The sequence below is a fragment of the Lissotriton vulgaris genome, chromosome 2_2 (genome assembly GCF_964263255.1).
Source record: "Lissotriton vulgaris chromosome 2_2, aLisVul1.2, whole genome shotgun sequence".
Lineage (NCBI taxonomy): Eukaryota > Metazoa > Chordata > Amphibia > Caudata > Salamandridae > Lissotriton > Lissotriton vulgaris.
In genome coordinates, this window is record NC_141688.1 from 88,348,070 (window position 1) to 88,363,880 (window position 15,811).

Below are 15,811 nucleotides of genomic sequence, written 5' to 3' on the forward strand. Positions count from 1 at the left end.
TGGCTCACACTCGAGGGAATTGAGAAAAGAAATTTAAATCCCTGGGATTGTCAATTTTTGTCAGGGCTAAGTGTATTTTAGGTAAGGCCCCTTGTTGTTTATAACTAGGTGGTAAAGAAACACCAGCAGTGCAGACAAAGATCCAAAGGAAAATAGGGAGAATACCAAAGAGAGAGTACACTGTATTGATTGTGTCCCTATCTGAATATATTATTGGAATTGATATCTTGAAGGGAATGACTGTACTTGGAGGATGGGTACTATAAATCTGAATCAAAGAAGTACATTACAGTTGGCGCTGTAAGGGTTGGTCACTTGAAAATTCCCCCAGTGAACGTGCCTCAGGCCACTAACGTAATTCATTTTAAACAGTACAGAATTCCAGGAGGGCATGAAGAGATCAGTGCAACCATACAGGACTTGATGGCGGCAGGGGTGTTGACTGCGGTCACTACTGCTTGGAATAACTATGTGTGGCCTGTGCGCAAAACTGACAATACTTGGCGCATGACAGTTGATTATCGTGAATTGAACAAGCATACACCTCCTTTGAATGCTGCTGTCCCAGACATTGTTACTTTAGTTGAGAAAATACAGAAGCACCCTGGGGCTTGGTATGCGACTGTTGATATTGCCAATGCTTTCTTTTCTATATCAATTGCCCCTGAATGTCAAGAGAAATATAGTTTCTCATGGGATGGTAGACAAATGACATTTAAATATTTGCCACAAGGGTACTTACATAGTCCCACAGTCTGCCACCGGCTGGAGGCAGAGCATTTGGATGAGGTGTCAGTTATCCCTGGGGTACAGCTTTGCCATTACATTGATGACGTGATGATACAGGGAGAGACACAAGAACAAGTTCAGACTCAGACAGGATTGTGGAGCATTTGCAGAGCAAGGGATGGAATATAAATCCTGCCAAATTACAAGGACCCTCTCAAAGTGTGAGGTTTTTGTATATTGAGTGGCATAAGAGACAGAGAAGTGGTGCCCCAAGTGAAAAAAAAGATCAGAGAATTTGCAGTGCCCCGAAAAAGAAAGGAAGCCCAGAGGTTCATTGGTTTGTTTGGTTTTTGGAGACAGCACATCCCTCACTTGAGTCAGATTTTGGCCCCTTTGTACAAAGTTACGCGTAAGAAAAATGCATTTGAATGGGGAGAGCAACAGCAGATTGCATTTGAATTAGCAAAATAGGCTATACAGCACGCTTTGGATTTGTGGCCAGTCCGGGGGATGTTGAGCTGAATGTGACAGTAGAAGGACAATATGCTAATCGTTGTTTGTGACAGAAGCAGGGAAGAACAAAAGTACCTTTAGGGTTTTGGACAAAGGAATTGCCAGACACTGGAGAGAGATACACCCCCTTTGAAAAACAGTTGCTTGCATGCTATTGGGCTCTGGTGGATACTGAACAATTGACCCTAAGGCACGATGTCATTTTGAGACCTGAAATTCCAAAAATGCAGTGGATGATGAGTTCCCCCGAGACTCACAGAATTGGACTTGGACAGGAAGTCAGCATAATCAAATGGAAGTGGTATATACAGGGTAGGGCCCGAGTAGGTTCCAAAGGCACCACGGTGTTGCATGAGCAGGTGGTGCGAGTGCCAATGGAAGAGACAGAGGTGTTGCATGATGTAATTGAAATACAGGAGTCTCCTGTAAAGTGGGGTAAGCCATTTAGCAAATTGTCTGTGGAGGACAAGAAGCATGTGTGGTTTACTGATGGTGCAGCCAGGTATGTAGGGGTTAAGAGACACTGGAAGACGGTGTCATACAATCCTGTGACGCAGCAATTGTTGACCACTACTGGAGAAGGAAAGAATAGTCAGTACGCAAAACTATACGCTGTGTACCAAGCTTTGAAGCAAGAATTGCCAGAAAAATTTCATATTTACACTGGTTCGTGGTCTACGGCCAATGGGCTAGCAAGTTGGCTTCCCTTGTGGCATTCTCATAATTGGATGATAAATACAAAGGAAGTGTAGGGTAAACAATTATGGAAAGAGATCTGGACCATGTTGACACAAAGTACAGTTACTGTGTATCATGTAGATGCTCATTGCTCCACCGACTCACTTGACCGCTGGTTTAATTCTCTCACAGATGAAAAAGCTAAGATTTCAGAGGCCGAGGTGGCAACACAGGATTCTGACCTGGTTGGGATTGCGAAGTGGGCACATCAGAAATGCAGACACTTTGGAGAACAGATTACTAGCAGGTGGGCAGAGAATAGAGGGATACACATTCCCCTAGATTTGATTAAAACTGTGATTTTGCAGTGCCCTGTTTTTCAGCATGCCCGACAAAGATCAGTCCCACAGATAGTGAGAGAACAGCTAGGTAGAGGAAAATTACCAGCACAGATTTGGCAGATAGATTACACCGGGCCTCTGCCAACTAGTCGAGGACGTCAATATGTGTGCACGGCTGTGGATACATACTCTGGATATTTGATTACGTTTCCATGTAAACGTGCTACTCAGGTGAATACATTGAAAACGTTGGACTTGCTGATTTTGTACTATGGAATTCGATTACAGATCCAAAGTGACAACGGGTCTCATTTTAAAGGCAGTTTGGTGCAGGAAAATTGTATACAACACAACATTGAGTAGATTTTTAATATCCCATACTACCCACAGGCTTCAGGTTTGATTGAGCGCATGAATGGATTGTTGAAAGATCAATTGAGAAAGTTGCCTGATGGCTTTTTGGAAAATTTGGAGAGCTCATTTGAGTGAAGCATTGCAGACTGACCTTTAGCAAATACAGAAACACCTTTAATATGAATGTTAAATCCAGCTTTGCAGATTCAGCCTCATGTGGCCACCGATACCATTCTTTACTGGGAGACAGCTCCTGGAGCGTTGGCCCCGTACTGGGCGACACCGGAGGCTGCAGGTCTTGACCTGCATGCTTTGAAACTGTACTGACTGAAATCAAGAGATATTACACTTATTGAGACTGGAGTGGGAATTCAGATTCCACTGGATCTGGATTGGATCTAAAGGGCACCCAAGTGCTGGGAGGAGTCATTGATGCAGACTATCAAGGTGAAATCATAGTCATCCTACTTAATAGTGGAGATGCAGATTTGATGATACAATCTGGAGACAGGGTTGCTCAAATAGTGATCATGCCAGTGTACGGAGGGTTAGTTAAGCAGGGCACTGCCCCAGCCCTCCTCACCGTACATGGAGATGGAGTGTTTGGCTCAACTGATAAGAACCCAGGAGCTAAAGTGTGGGTAGAGTCTCCAAATAGTCCCCCCGAACCGGCAGACATCATTACAACTGGAAGGGACAATGTTCTATTGATCATGAAGCAAATACACGTGATTCCAACAAACTGATGGTCCCATCCCTTTGAGCACACCTACTTGTTCTTGGGAATAGTGCCAAGTTTTCAAAATAAATGTTTTTCCAAACTTCTTTAGTTAAGTTTTCGAAATAAACGTTTTATTATTGCATTTCTTTCCTTTCAGAGGCAATATTATGTCAATATGTTTGTTTCACATAGTTGCAACATTTCTTAAATGCATCTGGCTTTAGCTTCTCCTATGCATTTCGGGCACAGGGCCCTTCATCAGGGAGCATCACTAAAAAGAAGAGATATATATGTATATGTGTCATATCAACATAATTCATATATTTATTACTTACATTCTATTAATGCATGGCAATGATAAACTCATAATAAACAATGCCCAATGTGGTGAAATGTGAAGTGAGTTATCATGCTTGTGCCAACGGAAAAAGAAAGTGCACAAGAAAAAACGAACGATACTTACATGCCAGACTCGTGTTGTTCAGGCATATAAGCTTTGTGAAAGCTGTGGATGAAAAAATCGGGGGTAAAAATCATGGACTCAACTCTTTCGAGTATTGCAATAAATCTTTGAGGATTCAGAGTCTGTACTTACAATTAAGACACGGAGGTCTCTCACAAGTTCGCTGACGAAAAATCCGACGGCTTTAAGGTTTTACCGCGTCTCCGAGTGTTCGGTATGGGGTAGTTACGCTACGATGTAAACACGTATCTAATAGGCCATCTTACTCCGAGCACATGACAGTGAAGATGGAAGACAGACTAAATATCGAGTTATGCTAGCAAAATACGGTAACAGAAAATGGGATAAAATATAAATTAAAAGAGTGCAAAAAATGTACGGGCACAAGTGGTAGTGAAGTGTGTAACGAGAAAAAATTATGTAAACCTCATGTATCGTTGGATCAAAGGGTAAAAACATACAGCATGTAAATGTCAATAAAGTTAGTACAAAGACATCAGAGTTCACTTTATAGATAGCATGCAAATTCAATTCGGTCATTAAGCCCGTTTGGCTTCATTGAGTTCATTTTATATATCCAAAAGTTCTCTCTTTGGAGAAGATATTTACTAATGTCCATCCCCTCTCGATAGGTAGCAGTTTCCAATATCAGGAATTTTAATTGTGACACATTGTGTCTTTCTTCAGAAAAATGAAATGCCACTGTTGATTTCTGATTGAAGGTCCGTACATTAGATTTGTGCTCATTCAATCGTGTTTTGATTTTCCTTTCAGTTTTTCCGATATATACTTTCCCACACGGACATTTCAGTAAGTGTATCACATGAGTGGAGTCACACGTAGCATTTACTTTTAGCTTGATACTGTTGCCTTTCATTGGATGTGTGATGTGTGATCTTGGTACCCTTTATAACGTTATTACAATTTCCACAATGCATGCAAGGACGAGTGCCTTTATATTCAATGTATTTCTCTGATTTCACTTTCAATATTTTCTCAGAACGCCCGGGACAAGAGGCGCTACCTTTGAAGCACCCATAAAACAAAGATTGTTTCTATGAACTACTAGAACATTAGGCTATGCACTAATCATTCATTTCTATTGATCATGAAGCCAGGGCAGGAAAAATGGGAATATGTGCCTGCTGATAAATGTTATTTACGAGAATGAATAATACCTGTTTTGTTTCTGTTCTTTTAGATCACAGTATGGAGTGTTGGTGCTCTGCTTGCACTCGCAGGTGCTGGTGTGGTTGTGTGCGTGTGGGGTTGGGGTTGGGAGGGACGAGGAGCTCCTTACCTCGAAGTCGCCAGCCGACCATGCAGACTGACAGAGCTGCTAACTCGACCTGACAATGTGTGGTCCTATCTTGCACAGACAGTCCTCAACAGACTGTACTTCTGCATGACAAATATAAAAAGTACTATGGATATCGTTTCCACGTACCTTGTAGCTACACCTACTCCTGTTGTGGTGCTCTTGCAGACATTCCATGTCACAAATGCAGACGGGGCAGTGGAGGAACATGATGTAAGGTCTCACCTTATGAGTTTTGCAGATTTTGTCCGGAAACTGCTGACAATGACTGGAAAAATATGACACAAGTGATCACATTTAATGTCACTGAAGGCGAAATTTGCTATAATTTGACTTGCGACCCTGTTACCCTTGGTAAATGTGCTCAAATATGACTTGACAGTACTCAACCTACCATGACATAGCAAGAAGAAACTTTATGCAAACATCAAAATGACGTTTGTGAGAATGTTCAAAACCCACATGGTGTGCAAACACGTAGTATCTGCTGCTAGTCATTTCAGGCATGTCAAACTGCCTGAAGGGTGGCTATTCTCATGTGGTAATGTTACTTATACGTATATTCCAGCAAATATCACAGGTGGACCTGTGGGAGTAAGCCCCAGCTAAGCCTACATGTGCTAAGGTTTCGCCCTTCTCTGCACAAGTCCTTAGACCGAAAGTATAGAAGTTGGCACGGAAACTGTAATATAAAAGACAAAGTTCATTAACCTCATGAGGTGGAACTACATTCATACAACTCCCTTCGGTAGTGTATGAAGTATCTCACTGAACAGAAGGAGCATGGTCTTTTATACCCACACGGGGGCTCAAAAGAAGGCGGTACAAGTAAAGAAGAGAAGGTTTACATACATAAAAGGTCATACAGAAATGCACAGTCAACAATAGGGAGGAGCTAACAGTTTGCTGATTCTGGTAAGAATAACCTGACAGTTACAGACTAGGAACAGAAGTAAGGACAGTTACAGCTTTCCTATGCGCATGTGCTGAGTAGCAGAACCTAAATATAGTCTGTTCACAGGCAGAATACAAGAGCAAATGACAGCAAGGTAGGACAGAGCACATGGTGAGCACAAGGCAGACAAGATGGCTGCTGAATACAAAATGGCTTCAGCTAGGTGCTAACCCCAGTAGCTGCCAAATTACAACAGACGACCCTTTTAGCATTAGCTGAAGACATTTGTTCATTTGGAGTAATCTGAATTCACATTTTGTATATCTATTTTCATAATTTCAGTAATTTCTTCATTCAACATACGTTGGGTTCTAATTTTGGCAACATTCTTCTTGGCAGGTGTACAGGCAGTAATGCAAGCTGAGCAAAGCACTGGACCACATTGTATACATACACAGCATGTAAAAAGTATTGTAATTATTACACACAGGATAGTCAGTAGCTTCCATCCCCAAGCGGAAAAGAGTGTCCCAAACCAGCTGGCATAAGCCCATTTACCGGTCTATGGAAGAATTTCTGCAGCAATCTTATGCAGTTTAGAGATTGCATCAAACACTGAAGGTGAGTGGTCCGGGATGAAAACACAGCAACTACTCCCAACGATGCGACATGCACCACCTCGATCAGCCAGAACTACATCTAGGACCATTTGGTTCTGGAGAGCTACGATCCTCACAACTTGTAGCTCCTCTGTAATGTTCCCAAGTGCCACAGCTGTCTGGTTGGTAACAGCTTCCACAACTCTAGTCAATCGTGTTATATTTCTACTGTTTAATGCAGCACCCACGAAGAAAAACAAACCCAAATTGAAATCAACGTATTGTTGCAGAGTGGTGTCATTCTGGTCCACTTCATCAGTACTTATTGTCCTCTTGTATCTATTTTTGGAAATATCGTTGAATAATTTAAAATCCCGATGATACAATGCGGGTGCCAGAAACACAGGGGGCAACAGGAAGGACACATAACATACGCCAGACCAACCAGCAGGTAGTTGATAATATCCCTTATTGCCACAAAAAAAGTAGGTATTATGTGAGGCTGTAAAATGCTGTTATTGGCCCCTGCAATAGTCAGTACCACTGTACACTCACTCCTTCCTACTGGAATTCTCCCAACACTACTAATACACAAATCTGCTTAAGCTCTAGTAACAGAAATCACAAATAGTCCATTGTTCTTAATAGTTCTCATATTCGTGAAGACATATGGTGTCGAAATATTGTCAGGTTGATACTCTTCCCATTCCCATGTAGTCCCTTTAGCTTGAGGATAACCATCTTTACCTTGGTAGCATACTTTATTAAGGTGAAAGTTAATCCCGCCTACTGAAGGCTTTCTAGATGCAAACAAAAGCGCATACCAAGCTTGACAAGAACCATTGTGCGAGAATGGAAGAGGAATAAAAGGTGTTCCTCCTTTCTTTTGATGTGCAGGTATCATCCCACACACCCAACAATTGGTAGTATTTGTGGCATTGTGGGTGTGATGCAGCATTTGGATGAACGTGTTAATCAGGTAGGTTTGTCGATGTTTCTGCTCATGATATGGAAGCGTAAAGTAATGATGTTCAGCTGGTGCTGGAGTTGTGGCGATCAAAAGCTATCGGGCTGGAGCCACTTTCTCAACAACCCAGGCTGTCACTGCCACCATAGCAACAACAAATCCTACAGCACAAATGATCTTTCTCTTAGCAACAGTTGATTTCATTGTAGACATGATCAGCTCATCGTAGAAACAATTGTTAGAGCTCTTATCCCTGGGCAGCCGTTGATTTCTTCACCGAGGGTCAAGACAGGTGTCACTACACTATGTAGGACTGATCCCCCCCTTGCCACATTGACACTCTGTTTCACCAACCAAGGGCGGTAGCTCAACCAGTCTTTTTTGGCAAAGCAGATTCTTTCCTTGGTCTCAACTGATATCGGGTTACTCCAGCATCGTGTGGTCCAGGAAGACCTCCTCAGATTAGTCAGGTGATATGGCGTGGCCTTTCTCCGCATTCAGGATCTCTCGATGGTCAGTCAACACAGCAGGTTCCACCAAGGTAGGTAGCCACCCAGTTCTTCCGATTCATCACTCAAACTGCTGTCCTCGTGGCTAGAAGCACTTGCTCTGGTCCTCCTTAGACAGAAGGTGACCTAAGTAGGTAACCTTCGGTCTACAATATTGCAATTTCTTCTGTGACACCTAGTGGTGGTTGGAGTAAGAAAAGAGAGCAGGGACAAAGTACATTTTTCACACTGCTCAGGTGTATCGGCTGCCAACAAGATATCATCGACATATTGTATGAGAGCCACTCCATCAGGCAAAGTGAAAGAATCAAGTTGTCTTTTCAATGCTTGGCTGTAAATACTAGGACTCTCAGTATACCCTTGAGGAATTCTACAAAATCTGTACGATCGTTTATTCAAAGTGAAGCCGAACAAATATCGGCTATCAGGATGACTAGGGATCGAAAAGAAAGCATTCTTCAGGTCTATAACAGAAAATGGAGTTGCTGTCAGAGGAACCAAAGTAAGAAGTGTCGTTATATCAGAAACCACGGGAAACTGTGGTACTACAATCTTGTTAACATCTTGCAAATCGATAATGAATCTGTAAATCCTAGTGTCAGTACCTTTTTTCAAAATAGGAAGAATAGGACTGTTGCAAATATTGTAAGGAGCTTCCTCTACAACCCCCGCTTCAATCAAATCATGGACAATGCGTATAAATGCTTCTTCGCCTTCCTGAGAAATGTTATATTGAGGCAAGCTTGGCAAAGAAGTGCCCTCCTTAACACTAATATCCATTGGTGGAATAACCATTTGCCCTACATCAGTGTCTGAAGTAGCCCGCAAAGTACTAGGGAGCGTAGCTAATGCAATATCCTCTTTAACAAGACAAGATCTCTCAATCACAGGATGGTTGTCATTCAAAATAACACGTACACCTTCTGGAGAACACCGTATCGTCGCCCTGAAATACTTGAGCATATCAAGACCCACAATATTGTCCGGTGTATTCGGAGAAAGCAAAAATGGACATGGAGCAGTAAACTAATCAACATGAAATGCAAGTGGTTGTGACAGTGGGCTAAGGGAAGGTGTTCCTTCGAAACCTATTGATGCAATGGTTAAGCCAGACAGGGGAGCCCTTGGAACCAATTGTTTAGATAAGGCGCTACGAGGAGCTCCTGTATCAACCAGAAACTGATCAGTAGAACCCAAAACATGTGCTGTAACATAGGGACCCCTCTGATCTACTGGAACCTCAACTGATTCCTTAACCCATCCTAGGCAATCCTATGCATAAGTAGAATCATTCAAATCAGACGGCAAATAATCAGACATTTGGTATTGATTCCGCCTATCAAACATGTTAAACCCATCCTGTCCACGTGTATTAGCATCAATACTAGCACGATCATTCGTGCTTCCTCTAGGCCCTGAAAATCCTGAACGACTTCTCAGTTGTCCCCGTCCTCGTGGCACTGCTGAGCACACAGTACTGGACAATCAGAAATCCAATGTCCAAATTTCTTGCAATATGCAAATTGGTCAACAGACAAATTTGAACGTGTATAGGAAGGAAAAGACGAACCATACGATCCACGTCCCCCTCTATCATTACCTCTAGAAGGCGGACCATAAGCCTGAGCCAACATAACCTCTGTTTTTAACTCTTTAGTCTTTTTATCCTCATTGCCCTTCGTTTCTAATTCCTGATGCTCATAATACTGAGCCATAGTCAAAAGAGAAACCGGACAAGAGGTAGTCCATGAACTCTCACTGGCCTTTAGGCGACTCGCTATTCCTGGCAACAGATTTGCGACATATTTATCGACAAACAGATGCCTACTCGTGTCATCTGTCAATAACTGTCCACTAAAATCGTGGAATGCCTCCTCAAATCGTGTAAAGAAATCCGAAACTGATTCATCTGCCTTTTGCTTACACAACGCTAATATAGTCCAATCTATGTTTTTAGGGGGAATAATCGTTTTTCACTTAACAAATATAGCTGCAGGAAGATCTAAAATTAATTTACATGGTTTCTGTACGGGTTCCCTCTCTACATCCATTTGTTCAAACTCTTTCCGCAACTCCCCAAAAGTCGCATGATCATCAACTTTACGCACAGTTCTCCACATGTCAGGCGGTAATGTCAACCCAAAGAACATGTCAATATCGGGGAAAGTCATAGAACAAGTGCTAATGGCTGCCTCAACTTCCTCATAAAAAGTGGCTGGATTCTTCTGCCGATAAGGCAATGCATTTTTAAGAGCCATAACATCCTCTCTGTTCCAAGGAGTATAGACCCAATTATTAAATAAAATAACCCTTAGCATCGGCAGAACTCTTATCATCATCTGTTTCCTCGCCTCTAGGAGGAACATACAAAGGCGCGGCTTCCCGCATGGATTTCGCATGAACTAATACAGTCTTATCTGTTCCAAAGATAGAAGCCTGTGCCACGCCGGTCTGAGGTGTTTGTGCAGCTGCTTCTCCTGCCTCTTTCTCCTCTCGCAAGCGGACTGCATTAGCACGTTGTTTAACCAAACACCTGATTGTATCAGCCACCTGAGAAAAGACAAAAAGACCATCACGCATTTGGTTGCAGTCATTTGCTACATCATCTGGCTCTAATTCATCAGAATGTTTCCTAAACCGCTCAACGACTTCTGCGGCAAATACCTCGGTAAAATATATTTGCTCTTAATTTTCAACTCCAACGCTTTCGAGTAAATATTTTTTTGCTGTTCCTTTTCAATCAAGGCTTGCTCACGCTTCATTCGTTCACACACTTCTTTCTCCCACATTCGCACACAGTCAAACATATCTTGCCTAGTCTTTCGCTTAAACATAGATTGTTCCACATACTCAATCTTTCGTAAATCAAATGCCCCATTCATAGGCCAACGCAACTCAGGATCCTTACTAGTATATTTATTCCATAACGTGCTAGACATTATATAAGAAATACCATGCTTAATATACATATCCCTATTAGGCGTCCCCACCTGGGGGGTCGGTTGTGCTTCACCGAGTCTCAAATCGGTACCACTACAAAAGCAACACATCCTACAAAGTGTGCTAGAAACAGGCATGCCAAAAATAGTGCATATTATGCAGTATTATAACCACAGTAGCACTGAAGGTACTCTTCGTACGTTGCGCCGTTCAAATCAATTCAAAACAGAGAAAATCCTCCTCATTACCTGCCTATATAAATTGCAATTTATATATTCCAAATTCCAAATACAAATATTGGCCAATCATACAAATCCAAAGCCACAGTAAGCGTTACTAAACTACCTTACCAATCCAAGGCATCAAAAACGAACAGCAAGCACCGCAGAACGACTCTTACCAATCAATTGGTGTAGAGATTCCAACTGCCAAGTTCTCAAATCGACCAAATGGTCACTGCACGGCAAATCAACAGAAGAGATCTCAGTCGAGGACCGGCACCACCTGGATGGTCAGATCATAAAGAGAGGAAAAACGCCGTAGTTTGCCAAGACGTGAGTCTCCTCGGGCAATGAGATTCCAATCCTTTGTCGTGACCACTCCTTTGGACATCCGAGTCGCCGATGAGCCCCATGTTGGGCGCCAATTTGTGGGAGTAAGCCTCAGCCAGGCCTACATGTGCTAGGGGTTTGCCCTTCTCTGTACAAGTCCTTAGACCGATATTATAGAAGTTGGCACGGAAACTGTAATATAAAAGACAAAGTTTATTAACCTCATGAGGTTACTTATGAATGGTGACCACAATGGGGCCTGTGATGGTAAGAAGTGGTCTGTTTGATTAGCGCCTACTTGCTGACTTGACCAGGTATCCTCCCCTGGTTTATTCCAGATGATATCCCGTAGGTCTCCTCCCAGGCATGCGCCTGGTTCTGGTGTTTGTTTGTCCCTTTTTGTCTGGGAGCATGAACCGTTTGATGGTGGGACCTTAAGTGGTGAAAGAATGGTGTGATAGATGAAAGGGAGCCCTATCGGGCCATTTGATGGTATTTTCATTTGGCTCATGGCAAATTATTGAACTAATTAAGCAATCATGTGCTTCTAAAACTGAAGCAGATTTTGATGTTTTCATATCCTTTGGTAGATCCTCGCTACTTGGTAAGCGCTCCTGTGCCTTCTGTCTTTCCAACTTTGAGTAAATATTATATTTAGGCTGTTCTCCTGTTAGATGCGCTGCAATTTCTTTATCAATTGTTTCATTGTCCACTGTGCCCATTTTGTCCGTGCTTGAGGCTAATAGCCAGCCACCCCCAAAGTCAGGCACCTGGGCGCAAGAGAATGAGCCCAAGCTTATTGAGCGGCTCTTCTCTATCACCTTTGATGTTTTTACCTTTGGTGTCTCAGAGGGTGTTTTGCAAAGGTTTGTTTGGTTGTTGTTTACTTACTGCTTCTATTGTATTTGTTTGTGCTGTCACTGTTATTTTATTGGAGATCATTTTGGGGATTTTCCAAGGGTTTTGGCTGTTCTCTAATGAGGTATTGCTTTGTGACTGCAATAGGTTCGATAATCAGCCAACTGACTGGGACATTCTTTTATTGCTGATGACAGTTTTCGGTTTCTGAGCTCGTGGCGCTAGTGAAGCTGGTGAAATTAGGAAATCTGTAATCTTTGAGTTCGTGAGTCCTGATGTTTTCAATTGCGTCTTGACAGTATGAGAACGGGTGTATGTGTTGTACTCCTGTGCTTTGGCTTCTTCAATGGGAGCAATTGCTCCTTCGCTCAACTTGCAGCTGGGCTCTTGGTTTCTTTTATTTTGTTTTGTTTTGGTCTCTGTTCTGTCTCTCCCTTATCTCATGATGGACTGCGATGTTGTCACACTCCTTAGGGTCGTGTAGGGGGAGTCTTGCTCAACCTTTGGCACTGGCTGGGTGCGAGTAGGAGGACTGGTTGGGCCCCCCGAACTCTGCTCCTACACCTGCTCCTTTCACCCACGCGTCCAGTGTCTCACCTGTTATGCTCTGGGCGCCCCTCCCTAAGCACTGCCCAATGTACCTCACCCCTCAATTGGCTGGTCTCAAGGACTCGCGTTATCTGTCCGCAGTCGGGGGTGAGGTATTGGGTTGAGCAGTTGGTGGTAGAAGGTTGTCTCCTTCTGGTGCAAGCGGCAACGACCTCACCTCACATTGGAGTTGAAAATGGGTGATTTGTAGGCCTCTGCTCCTCGCAACCTCGCAGCCTCCCGCTCTCCTCCCCTGCTCAGACTGTGGTTCCTGCTGGTCTAATTTCTGGGTTCTGGGGCCCAATGGGCTGGGGGATGTGAGCACTCCGGTGGTTCCCTCTGTACTGGAGGAGGTCTGGCGAACCACACTGCCACTCTCCTTCTAAATTCTGCCCGCTCTGGGCTTTTGCGGCTTTTCCCAGGTCACTCTCAGTTCTTATGGGGTTTGTGTGGGGTTCTTGTGGGGTCCCTGACCCCTGTGACCCCGCTACTGGTATGCCGTGTTTTTTTTTTGCTCCTGCTGGTCAACCCTGGCTTTTGTGGCCCCCGCGGCACTCCCCACGGCCCCCGCACTGTGGTACCTGTTGACAACTCTGGGTCGGCGCAGCCGTCGCAGCTGTCTCTTCCGCAGCACTCGCCCCCGCAGCTCTACGGCTGTGACTTCCCCCGCGGGCCGCCGGCTCTCGGCTCCCACTGATCGGTTCTCCTGCTGGGCTGGGCTGTCACTGCTCTCACCGCCTGGCCACCAGGCTGTCAACACTGATCCGGCTCTCGCGGCTCTCCCTGCTCTGTTACGTCTCACGCTCCCACTGCTCGGTTCTCACAGCCGAGCTGGGCTATCGGGTTCCCGCTGCTCTCCCCATTCCGTTACGGCTCCCGTGGCTCTCCCTGATCCACTCCTGCCCAGCTTCGGGTCACGCGGCTCTCCCTGCTCGGGCTCTCTACTGCAAAAAGTGTGATACAGGGGGGGATATTGGAGTCAAGCTCCTGGGACCGGTTTATGGGTAACACCCATCATCAGCCAGGCTAGATTGAATCCAGTGGCAAATATGAGCAAGGGACCCACGTCTGGGCATACCCTGCCAACTTAGGGCAAACAAAGCGAACACAAGGAGATAATGGATCGAGCGCTGAAAAAATTCAGACATTCTTCCTCAGTCACAGATCTGAGTTGAATCCATCATCATTCTTTATCTCACTTCGCCACCTCAGTTCAGACCCAGCTATATGCAAATCAGTCTTGACCCTGTGCCTCATGGGAACAGTCCAGCCCGAACTGCCAAGCCATGGAAAAATAATAACATCTCTATATCGAAAACTGACAGAGAGAAATACTTTGTTGTTGAATAAAAGCAATCACTCACAAGGCTCTGTGTTGGTTTTCCCTATGCGAGTTTCTACGCATTCGTAGAAACTCCAAATGGTGTAAACACTATATGCTGACATTTTGGCCCACAAATTATTGGCTAGAGGTTATCCGAAACAACTCATATCCAGCTCTTAAAAGCAGGCATGATACTGCCAAAGGGAGAGCCTACTTACTCTCAAGGAACGTAGACCAAATGAACACATTCCTTTTTGCCCATCCAGTAACAAAATGATTAAAATAACAAACATAGTACAACACCTTACCCTTTGAAACAATTCACAAATTTCAGGTCCACTGATTTCATATATGCTATTTGGTGCCCATTTAGACTTTTTTACATAGAACAAACTATCCAAATTATTAAAACTTGCATTATCCAACACATTTTGTAGCACGGAAACGGCCCCCTGGTATTGCATTTCTGACTCATATGCATTCCAAAACAGATGGTTCGGCAGGTCATTGAAGAGCCACAATTTCCAATATGGGGTGGAAGTGTGCCACAATTGCCTACATGATGCGTATTTGCCTTGACTTTCCTGTCCCTGGATAGAGGGCTTACCTGATAGCTGACGCTCCCGCTGTCATCTTTGGTCTCCCTCCCGCCGCCGGTCATCTTGCGGCTGCCCAGAGGAGGGAGACTACACTTCCCAGCCTGCCCTGCTCCCACCAGGAACTGGACACAGCTGACACCGCGCCCGGAGGTGCTTTAAATTCCAGGCAGCCCCGGAGGAGCGGGTTGATACGTATTTGCCCTTGACTTTCCTGTCCCTGGATAGAGGGCTTACCTGATAGCTGACGCTCCGCTGTCATCTTTGGTCTCCCTCCAGCCGCCGCTGCTGGTCATCTGGCGGCTGCCCAGAGGAGGGAGACTACACTTCCCAGCCTGCCCTGCTCCCACCAGGAACTCGACACAGCTGACACCGCGCCCGGAGGCGCTTTATATTCCAGGCAGCCCCCGCGTCGCGGAATCGTGCGCGGATCGCGACGGGCAAAGCCCGGGCAAAGGGCGGGCCCTCTGTGGCCCTCAGTGGCACGAGGCGGGCGAGGTGGCCGACCCCCTTTCTAGTATCGCTGGCGATATGTCTGTCGGGACAATCCAGGACACTGAAGCTTAGCTAGTAAGATATTGTACTATTGTCCTGTTAGGCATTGTTACGTTTGCGTAGTAAAAGGGCCGTATGGAGCATTATAGTCACCACCTGTGTCATCTTAGTTACCCCATGTAATATTGATACTGTTTTGTTATCTGGTTGTTTTCCTACTGATAATTCCCCCTTATCTAATATATAGGGAACAAGCAATACATATATTAGCAGTTCGTAATGCCTGCTTCTAAAGACAAAATACAGGGGAAGCCAAAAACCACTCTTCCTAGCTTGACGGCGATCGACCGTATGCTCCAAAAGACCATTGGG

The 15,811-nt window shown here is 44.5% G+C and overlaps 1 protein-coding gene across 1 annotated transcript; it reads left to right on the plus strand.

Moving 5' to 3' along the window:
* Positions 1 to 2,024: 2,024 nt before the first annotated feature.
* On the plus strand, positions 2,025 to 3,361 carry LOC147729058 (uncharacterized). Its single transcript, XM_086959788.1, has 2 exons — positions 2,025 to 2,386; positions 3,025 to 3,361. Exons 1-2 carry the CDS (start codon positions 2,025 to 2,027, stop codon positions 3,359 to 3,361), a joined length of 699 nt encoding a protein of 232 aa, XP_086815914.1.
* Positions 3,362 to 15,811: the final 12,450 nt, after the last annotated feature.